This window comes from Otolemur garnettii, unplaced genomic scaffold (assembly GCF_000181295.1).
Source record: "Otolemur garnettii isolate 467f Iridium unplaced genomic scaffold, OtoGar3 scaffold00148, whole genome shotgun sequence".
In the NCBI taxonomy this organism is placed as follows: Eukaryota; Metazoa; Chordata; class Mammalia; order Primates; family Galagidae; genus Otolemur; species Otolemur garnettii.
Genome location: NW_003852543.1, coordinates 2,240,234 through 2,250,930, shown reverse-complemented (window position 1 = coordinate 2,250,930; position 10,697 = coordinate 2,240,234). Strand labels below are relative to the sequence as shown.

General features: G+C 53.3%; 2 protein-coding genes across 4 annotated transcripts in view; both read left to right on the top strand.

Moving 5' to 3' along the window:
- The window catches only part of ACOXL (acyl-CoA oxidase like), a 288,084-nt gene extending 282,902 nt beyond the window's left edge, over window positions 1-5,182 (top strand). The window contains 1 exon segment of the mRNA XM_012811040.1: window positions 4,982-5,182. Within this exon segment, the coding sequence (XP_012666494.1) occupies window positions 4,982-5,182 (201 nt within the window).
- A 2,954-nt stretch (window positions 5,183-8,136) lies between these two features.
- The window catches only part of BCL2L11 (BCL2 like 11), a 41,879-nt gene continuing 39,318 nt past the window's right edge, over window positions 8,137-10,697 (top strand). For 2 of the 3 annotated variants that reach the window (XM_012811035.2, XM_012811033.2), the window contains exon 1: window positions 8,137-8,329. The gene's annotated coding sequence lies outside the window, so the exon portion shown is untranslated. Of the gene's footprint in view, window positions 8,330-9,792; window positions 10,027-10,697 lie in introns of those variants that run through there. The other variant, XM_023518844.1, reaches the window with a different exon arrangement.

Sequence of the window (10,697 nt, the reverse complement as noted above, 5' to 3'; positions counted from 1 at the left end):
TTTTTTTTTTTTTTTTTTTGAGACAGCATCTCACTATGTCACCCTGGGTAGAATGCCGTGCCATCACCACTCACAACAACCTCAAACTCTTTGGGCTCAAACGATTCTCTTGCCTCAGTCTCCCAAGTGCTGGGACTACAGGCGCCCACCACAACTCCCAGATATTTTTTGGTTGGAGTTGTCATTGTTGTTTAGCAGGTCTGGGCCGGGCTCAAACCAGCCAGCCTTGGTGTATGTGGCTGGTGCTCTACTCACTGAGCTTCCGAGGCGTTGAACCAGAAGCTTTGTTTTTCTATAGGAAGAGCCTCCAAGCCTACCCTTTGCATCAAGGCAGCTGGATCTGAAGCCCATGTCCTTGGTGCCTTTCTCTAGTGGCAACTTCATAGAGATCCCTCAGGCCCCATTACTCTGTGGTCCTCTTGGGGATTCCCAGCCAGTGGGGCTGGGCAGACCCAAGTTCTCCAGCCTGGGCACACACAGACTATCGATTCCAACTTAGGGAGAGCATCAAGGGTTATATATCTGCTCCTGTGATGGAGGCATTTCCTCCAGTGACTAGAAAGAGTGAGGCGCTAGAGAAAAGGCAGGACCATGGAAGCAGAAGGCTAGATTTAAAACCCTAGTTGTGCCAGTTATGAGGTATGTGACTTGAAGCAAGGAGCTCAATTATGTAGGCCTTAGTTTCCTCATTTGTAAAATGGGGTAATACCGGACAAAGTTATTAAAAGTCCTGAAAGAGATAGTGATCATAAAGGCCTCTGGAATCTGAGCCAATGCCAGTCTGAAGCAGTGTGGAGAAGAATACAGAAGACCTTGGGTTCATGTGTAAAGTGCCATCTGTTGCTTCATGACATCCTTAGAAAGATGCTAGAGATGTAGCAGGCTGCCAAGTCAAGGGCAGCCAGGTGGCTCCTTTCTGCACCTTATTGCCTTTACTACCTCGTCATCTGGGATGGACTGTGGAAATCACAGACATTGCATGTCAGAGATAGATCCTTTAGATCCTTGGCAAAGGCTGGAATAACAATCTAAACCTCAGGGACTGAGGTTGAACAACACAAGCATGAAATAACATGGGGGAGGATAAAGGTGGACAAAGGTGGCCAGAGGCACCTACCGAAATGCCAGTTATGTGTCACAGCAGAAGTAGTGGTGATATATTACAGCCACAAGTAATATAGATGCTTCATTTTCCCAGCCCATCACATCTTTTAGATTTAAAAAAAAAAATGTGGCTTAATTGTGTTAAGTTTTTTCTTCTTTTAAAGTTTCTAGCTCACTATTAATCTAAAATCTAAAGTTACCTAAAAAAAAGGGAGGGCAGAAAATTATGTTAATAGCCCACCAATATCTAACTGTCTTTCAGATTATGAATATTGAATGCATAAAGATTCCTTTTGAAAAGAAGGTGTAATTGATACCTTATAGCAATTATTGGTTTTGTTTGTTTGGTCAGGCTCAAAGTTTCCATCCCTATGCTGTAACCAGAAATAGTGATCGATATCAAATTCTGTGGGCAGGCAGCCTGGATGGTGCTTTGGCTGATCTTACCTTGGATCACCCCAGTGGCTGCAACCAAGTGAGTTCAACAAGACTGGAAGACCCAAGATGGCCTGTCAGTGTGTGCTGGCTGTTCGCCAAGGCCCTAGTCCTTTTCCACATGGCCTTTCATCCTTCAGCAGACTAGACTAGGCTTCTGTACACAGAGTAGCTTTCTCTACACAGAGTAGGGTGATGGGAGAGCAAAAATGTGAGTTGCAAAGCTTCTTAAGGCCTAAGGTCTGGAATTTACAAAGTGACATTCTCTCTATTTTATTGGCAAAGCAAGTCACAAGCTGGCTTAGATTTGTGGGATGGAGAAACAGACTGCCACAATGCCCAAGCAAGAAAAGGGGTAATTGAGAGACAGGTCAAATAGGGTAAGGGATTTTACACAGAGAACAGCATAAGGTCATCTGCTGCTATAAACAGAGATAGGGCACAAGGAAAGAGGCAGGAAAACCTCCCCACAGCATCCTAGGAATGGCTGTGGTACCCCTGCAAAAGTACTGGGTACTTCACACCTTGAGAATTTATTCTTAAGATTGAGCAATACCATACTGTGTTGGGAAAATGGGGTTTGTTTAGAAGCCTGCCACGCTTAAATCGTTGTCCATCCTAGGCCATTCTACTCTTCCAACAGGAATAAGGAAAATGCAGGGATAGTTAAGCAGAGAACAAAAAGAAATTGAGTACCGCAACTAGGTCGAGATGAGAAGCCCAGTGATGTTATAAATCTCCCCTTCAAAGTCACACGATGTCTCTTGAGGACTAAATGGACTGCTGCTTTTATTAAAGGAGATATTCTCAAACCCTACTTGCTGGCTATTTCCAGTGGATCTTATGTACTTACTGTTCACAGAGCAATAGTGTTCATGTTTAGGTCTGCCCTTTAGAGTTGTTTTGTTGTTGTTGTTGTTTGTTCTTTTAATTTTAAAGGGCACCTTGTCATTTGTATTTTTCAGAGGTTGGTGAATTTTCTTTGTAAAGATGTGCATACTTTTGGGATCCTCTATCTAGCATGAGTGGGTCACAAACTGGCAAGGCAGGGGGACTCCTACAGTGTGTGCCATTTTTATGATGATAGTATGAACCCACATGTTTGGTAATAAAACTAAACTTTAATAATATTTTGCTTAGCCCTAAATAAAAATACGTGGTGGTGATAAAAATACTATACTGTAACTGTACATGTATAATAATCAATGGTATGTTAGCATCTCTCAAGTTTATTTTGCATTCAGGAGACCACATTTTAAAATAGGCATTAAAACCTCACCAGCTTAATGATGTAGGAGACTTCTGCCTGCGGTGTGCACCACTACACCTCTACAGCCCAGCATTGTACAGGGCTCCAGTACATACTTTATGAGCAAAAGGTTGCAATTATTATTGTCCTTTATTCTGATAGGTAGAAACAAAGGTGGGTGAATATCTGGAATCAGAATCAAATAATCATTATAATAGGAATGATACTTGATCTCACCTAGACATTAATTGTTTGGGGGGGTTCCTGCTGAAGTCCATGAAGAATAGAGAAAGCCAGAAGGAGTATTTGGGACAGCCCTAGAAGTTTAGACTTGGAGCAGTGGTTCTCAACCTTCCTAATGCTGTGGCCCTTTAATACAGTTCCTGTGGGTCACGACCCACAGGTTGAGAATAGCTGATTTAGAGTGTCACTGGAGGAGACAATCTCTGAATACTTACGAGCAAAGAAACTCTCCTTTTCACCAGCTGTTGAGTTCCTTATTTTTATTTTTAAAAAGTTTGTATTATGTTGAATAGAAATCTGCCTCCTGTAATTTCTACCTCTAGCCCTAATTCTGTATTTGGCACTAGGCAGCTGAAACCCATACTCTGTTTTACACAACACTCATTCAAATCATTGAATTTCCCCTACTGGTGAATATATGGTTGGTTCAGTTTCATAATGTAAAACCAAGGGAAAAATTATCTTGAATAATTATATGGTAATATGTGGAAAGATTCAGGGCTGTATACACAACTCACGGTTTTGAACTGTGTGGTTAAAGACATTAAGAGTTGACAGATTAATCAGGGATGTGTTGAGTATTAGTTACGAACGTTGAAATCTTGGTCAGTGAAAGTTCATTTTAGTGTATCTGGCAAATATGATCAAAGTATTTTCAGTACTGATTTGATGATGCTTAACCACAGTGTGTGAAGAATGAAGTGTTTCATTAGAGATTACTAATGTAATAGAGCACAAGATATATTGTTAGGCTACCCTAGTTTTGATTTTCCCCAACTCTACCTCTACTCCCCACTCCCCCACCCTACTTTGGGGACCTCCCCCCATTGATTCTGAACACCTGAAATGGCATTTTGGACATATGCAAAGTAAACTGGTCTTATCAATGCACCTCAGTGACCACCATCACACAAGGGAAAAGGGAGGGTTGGTATAAGTGATGTCTTTAAAACCTTAAAAATAAACCATGAAAACCTGGCGGTTTGCTATGATTTGGGGAGCAAAAGAAATTTATGAAGGGCTGAGAACTGAAAAAATAGAGGAATACAGTGTGTAGCAGGTTAGAGGGAAGGAAAGGAAGGCGTCCCTCTGCCTTTGTTTAGTTTCAGAAAAACAATCTATTATTGTTTCTCTGAACTCCCCCCCCCAGAATTAAAAAAAAAATACACTACCACGGAAAATGAAATAAAAGTATACCCCCGTGCAGCTTCTTCAGAACACTAGCCTGCATTTTCTGCTACCTCTGCTGCGAATGTCTTATCCATGCCTTCCAAAGGCCGCCAGAACAACCCAAGGGCATGGGGGAGGGGTTCCTTGATGTTTGCGTAACAGGTCGATTTTCTGCAGCAGCCAGGTGGAAGGTGACCAAAGCTGCCTACTCTTGATCAAGCGGCCTTGCCAAGTTTCAAGAGCCGTGGCCTGTGGCCTGCCAGGGACCTGGCGGTGCTAGTCTGCAGAGACTTGAGCAGGTCTCCTCTGGTTCACCTGTGCTGAGGCTCTTTCTAGTCAGTTGCCTCTGAGCACCAGAGGGTGGCACCCCAGGCACTCCAGAGATGGAAAGGAGGGGACGTGACCGAAAGAAAAGAAAGGCGCGGTGGGGTGTGGAAGGAGGAAAGGGGAAAAGAGGGAAAGGGAGAAGAGGGGAACGTTAATAAATTCTCAGACCTCGGTCTCGAGTTCCTAGACAAATTCCCATCGCCTTACGGGAAAAGTCTGAGTTTCCCCCGGACTAGGTATCTAAGCTAGGAATTTCTGAGATAAAAAAAGGCTACTGAGGGTTATTCTTGACCAAGGGCTTCTACACTCCTGGGTCTTCTAGAATCCAAAGGAAAACTCGTTTTCTTGGCAGCTGCGTGTGCAGGTGCCTGGAGGTGAGCGAAAAGTCGCTGGCACTAGATAGTTATGAGAGTGCGAACATCTGACCTGTCCCCCTTGTGTCGTGTTTTGCAGTTGCTGGATTTGTGCGACTCGGTGAAAGATGATGCCCTGAGGGTGATCTCTGCCTTTAACATTCCACACACCAACCTCCACGCACCAATCGCCGGAATCCCCAACGCGCGGGCCGCCTGGGCCTTCTACCCTTCGCCACTGCAGCCGCTGGCCCGGGACCGGGCGCACTCCCAGAGGCCAGAGCTGGGAGCCAAGCTATAAAGGGTGTGGCGGGAAGTGCAGGGGCCCGCGCGCAGCTGCCCTGATGAGGCTCGCCACAGGGATGACCCGAGCTGAGGCTGGGCTGGCGCGCGCTGGGCTCTCGCCCTTGGGGATTTGGGTCGCTGAGCAGAGTTCTCGTGAGGCGCGCTGCGAACTGCTGGGAAAGGGAGCCAGAAGGTCACCGGTAACGTGACAATTATCCTATCCCAGTAACTTCACTTGCCCTGGCCACGACCTCTCCTAGCTTAGCACCTGAACCGCTTAGACAATCAGGGTAGACTCCCATCCAACCACGGGAGATTGCCCCACAACCGGGTGCCGCCAAAAGTGTCCTGCGGTCAGCGGTGGCTCAGATCCCCCTACTCCTCCCCGTGATTTCGAAAACCTGTGGTGCTGGGTGGAAAAAAAAAAGTCATTCTCAGACAAAAGAAAAGAAGAAAGCTCCATTATCCGAGAGAGGGAAAAAAGATTGATTTCAGCAAGCGATGCTTTTCCAGTGAATCAGACCCTCTTGCGTCTCGCAGGAAATGCACCGACGGGAAGATGGGAGAGGGAGCCTGGAGTTTTGCTCTAGGCAAAGAACTAGGGCTTGTTCCCCCACCCCCACCCCAGACCGGCGGTTTCCGGGCGGCAAGACAACACGCGGGAAAACATTTTTACCATATAAAGCTGTAATCTGTCTTTAGAAGTGCATTGATACAAACTTTAATAAATTAATCGATGTGGAAGGTGATCCCGCTGCTTGAGAAAGGACGGGGAAGCAGACCTGGGCAATACACTGGAGTTGGTTTCTGAAATAGGAAAGACCACGCGGGCGACACCTGCGGTCAGAGACAAGGGACCCATTTGCCATTTCCCAGATCCCCATAGACCGAGTTTTTTTAGAAGAAGAAAAAAGGAAAGGGAAATTTATTGCTCTTTCCTTTCTACATTTCTTGGCAAAGGTAGGAAGGGCCACCAGTCTGCCCGCGTTGGCGAGGGCGGCGTCCAGGATCGGTGATCTAAAGCCTTTTGGGCTCTCGGGCCCAGTTCCGGGCTCCGGCCAGGCGCCGAGAGAGAAGGTCGCAAGGGCTCGCGGTCACCCCACGCCGGGTCGAACCTCCTTAGCACAGCCTGGATCGTGGGGCTCACAAGAACTACCGCTTTGGAGCTGGCTTCCTTTTGCACCCCAAATCTGAGCGTTTAGCCAATTGCTTTTCCCCGACGCCTTTGTTTTTTAAAGAGCTTACAGGGTCGTGGGAGCGAGCGACGCGGGGGCGGCGGGGCTGCACAGGAACAAACAACAGGGCTTTCTTCTACGCGGTCTTTTTCCGGTCCCAATCTGCGTTGCCAGACCGAGAGGAGCACTCGGGCGTGCGGTGGGCTTATTAGGGCTCTCAGCCAGCGAGCGCAGCAGGTCGTGCTGCTTTTCCGCGGTGCGAAGCGGGGCAGCCAAAGAGTAGAGTCTGCCCGCGGCCGCCACCGAAGGTCTGGAGCAGGAGCTCCAAGCCGCAGTCAGGCCAGACCTCCGGCCTCCGAATCTACTTCGCTGCGTTCCTGCCCAGGCCCTTTCCCTCTTGCAGCGAAATAACCGGGCGGGGCTCGGCGCGCGTCGTCCAGCCCCGGGAGCCCGCGGCCTTTACCTTGCTCAGGACTCAGCTGAGAATGCCCTGAGAAGACTTTGACCTGGGGCTGTGGTGTGTCACGTTGACGCTATAGATCTGTTTATGAACATAAAGACTGACCAAGGGGGCCCAACGAGGGGACGTCTCTTCACTTGCTCCTCCAAGCCGAATCCCCTTCCTTCTCTTCAACGGCCAGCCAGGGTGCGGTCTAAATTGAGTTCCCTTAATCCATCTAGCCAGATCTCCCCTGCAGGATGTTCCATTTCCCTGCCCCAATCTCCTACACCCGCGCCGCGGTCGTGCCCAAGCCCGGGGCTGGGGCATAGAAGTGCAGAGGGAGCGGGCATAGAGGAGGAGGCCGCCGGCCAACTTAGGGAGGTCGGGTGCGGGTGCAGCTCCAAGGTGCACGGGAGAGGGGCGTGGAGTGTACTCTTCGAGGTGAGGGATGAGTTCGCCATGGCAGGAGGGGGCAGGTATCGCGCCCTCCACCCCCACCCGGCAACCCGAACTCAGCGGCTCCGCCTTCACTAGCCTCAGCGAGCCCAGCAAATCTCGAGGGTCCCAACCAGCCTAGGAACAGCCTTTTTTTTCATAAAGCATTTTTTTTTTTTAGTTCTTTTATTTCCCGACTTTACCTGCTCTACATACACCCGCATCTACATACACCTCACCCAGAATACCCCCCTCCCCCTCCCCGCCCCCCCCCCCCCCGCCTCCCGTCACGGGCTCTGTCTCAGGCCCACTGGGGCGAGATAAAAAATGGAGAGCCCCAGAGGAGGTGGCAGAACAGGGTGCCCAAGAGGGAGCCACGAACCCTCGGAGGGAGGAAAGCTCAAAGACCTCACACCCGCGCCTTCTCGTGGGCCAAGCCGGTCCCCCGCTTGCCCAGGAGCGGTTGAGACTCTCTCCAAGCACAGTAAGGACGCCGGGGCGCCTCCTTAGGCTCTCCACCGCCACCGCGGCCGGCCGGCCTTAGAGTATGTCCCGAGCGCCCCCTCTGTTCGCACAGGCGGCGGTCGCCACCCGGCTGGGAGAGGCGAGGGTACACTTCGGGGTGGGGGATGGGCAGGCACACAGCCGTCTGCAGGCCGAGTCACTAGCCGGGTAAACATGCCAGGGTCGGCAGGCGCGCGCCGCAGAAAGCCTAGCCAGCCCCCTCGCCTTTACCTGTCCGAGCCTGCAAGCTCAAGCGGCAGCGGCGCGGGGGGGGCGGGGCTTGCCGGCCCGCGCGCCGGGGCGGGACCTGTTAGGGGCGGAGCCCACGCTGATTGGGCGCTGGTGCGGGGCCGCCAGCCTGAGCAGGGCTCTAGGGCCGCGCAGGTTTCACTTCGTTCCGCGCAGCCTCCGGGATCCGAGCTTGTCCTAACGCTGGGCCACCGCCGCATTCTTGCAGCCAGCCACCTTGCGAGCCCTGCCACACAACAGTCAGCACCGTCTCAGGTTGTTCGGTTCGCCTTGCTCCCGCCGCCACCGCCTCGGCGCCCTTCCCCTGGCCCTCGTGCCCCCAATGTCTGACTCTGACTCTCGGACTGAGAAACGCAAGGTAAACAAATACCTCCGAATCCCGGGGAACGGGCCGGGGACCGATGGAAGATAGGCACCGGAGCTCGAACGGCTCCACCTACTGCTCGCTTCCCGCGCACGTGCAAGCGGAGACCATCGTATTGGTCCCGCTTGTCGCCTGGCGGGAGGTGGCGATCCGAGTTGGTCAGGTTGCCTCCCGGGGAGGTCAACTTTGCGGAAGGGTCGTTAGCACAGAAGCTGCCGGCTCTTGGCCGAAATATGGCTTGGGCCGGGATGAAGCGCGCGGGCGTGGTGGTCGCAGGCCGGGCTGGGAGAGGCAGCGCGTGCTTTCTGCGCCGGCGGCAGTCCACGGTGCAGGGCTCACCGCCCAACCGGGAAGTCGCATCGCCTACCCCAGCGACCCGAGTAGCGGCCGCGCGGTGCGAGTGGTTTTCTTGTCTGGGCTCTCCTTGGGTGCACGGGCTTGTTGCGGAGGGTTTGCGGAACGGCAGTGGTGGTTTAACTCACGAGACTGGGCTTTTCATTTTACTCATTTAGGCCGAAGTTTCGGGGCCGCTGCTGCATTCGCGCTTTCGGACGTGGCTGGGGACGCTGCTTGGTTTGCGGGCTTTCTGCGGACTTTGCTAGCTACACAATCCACAGTCAGCGAGAGACCTAGGTCCTCCCCTGACCACCGGGATCAGGCAGGGAACGAGCTGTGGCCAGCTGGACCTGCTTGGTCGGTGGAACCGGGCTACCTTAATGGCTTGAACGTGCCCAAGACTACTGGGCCCCATTTGCTGTGCAAGCTGGCAGCGCTGTGCCCCCTGGGACCTGTTACCCCAGGGTTGGCGCTGGTGATGGACGGACCGAGGCCAGGGGTGTGGATTTGCTCTGAGTCTGCTGTGGTCGCGATGTGCGCGTCCGTGCCCGGGGTTGGCTGCATAGATTTGGTGCGCGTTGGCAGCTCACGGGGAGAAAGAGGGAGGAGGAAGTTGTTGGACAAGGATAAATGCTGCAGCTGGGCCCGGGACGGCCGTTGGGATCTCATTCCTGTTGACCAGACAGAAGACCAGCCTGCCGGTCCGGGGAGAGTGCAGATCCTGCTTTGTCTCCAGGTGACTGGCTGCCCGGGCCAGCGGGAGCTGCTGAGACTTGCGCGGGGTCGCGATGGAGCACAGGGACGGGGCGGAATAGCCAGGTAGCTCGGCCCCCAAAGCCTCGGCGGGGTTGCCGCCGCAGCCTGGGTAGCCAGAGAAGCGCTCAAGGCGAGTTTGTCAACAATCGCCTTGCCTTTGGCGGCCTGACCCGTAGGCGCCGCCCCCGCCACCGCTGCGGATTGGCTGGGACTTGGAGAGACCGCGCTCGAGCCAATTGGGAGCGCGGGCACCCGGCGCCAGCGGCGCGCGGAGGTCGGCGGTGCCGGCGGCGGCGGGCGTTGAGCGCGAGGGGAGGAGCGGGAGGAGGCGGAGGATGTTCCCGGCGGCGGCGGCTGCGGCGTCGGGGACGGCCGGGGTAGCGCGGGCCAGAAGCGCGGCGCGCGGAGTCCTCGGCTGGCTGGCGGGCGGGAAGGCGCGTGCTCTGCGCTGCCCCGGGGACTCTGAACCCGAGTCCTGGGCTTTGTTTCCCGCGTTACCTTCGTGGAGACGTTCAGGGGCCGCCGGGTCGGCGACGGTCGCGGTCTGGACGCCGCAGGACCGGGGCCTGGACTTCACGCTCTGCGGGGAAGGGGCGGATGTGAGTTTCGGCGAGCTTGCCTTCTGAAGGGAGGGTCTTTGGGGTGAAGTTGGCGAGCGCCGGTGTCGCCTAGCGTGCAAAACTAGATGTGAACTTAGGAGGTGCCCGGGCACGGCCTCGGGGGTCCTTCATTTGGAGGTGTTCACCTACAGTACGGTTGCACCTTGGAGAAGTTCCATCCAGTTCGGTGCGGCACGCGGGCCCAGAGCGGGAGGGAGCACGGGCGCAGAGCGCCAGAGCCAGGCTGAGCGGAGCTCTGAGTTACAAACTCTATTGTGACGCACTTACTACGACTGACGGCCGCTGCCAAACCTTCCCCAGACTTGCTGCCCTCAGCATTTTCGGCAAACAATGGGGCCGGAGCGGGGAACGCGGCCAGCCGCCTGCAATCGCTGCATCTGCCCCAGCTCCTGTGCTCCAGCGCGGTATCTGATCCCGGGAAAACAGAGCCCGCTGGGAGTTTTTGACTTATTCTAGTCGGTTCTGAGCACAGAACACATGTGAAAAGACTGCAAGCAAGCTGCTTCTCTTAAAGCTTGCGCTCACGCACGCACGTGTGTGTGTGTGTGTGTGTGTGTAAAAGCACCAGTTCCACAAAGCAGTTGACATTGTGTTTTGTTTGATGGTATGAAGTTTAGACCGAGTTTTACTCCCGACCAGAAAAGATCATC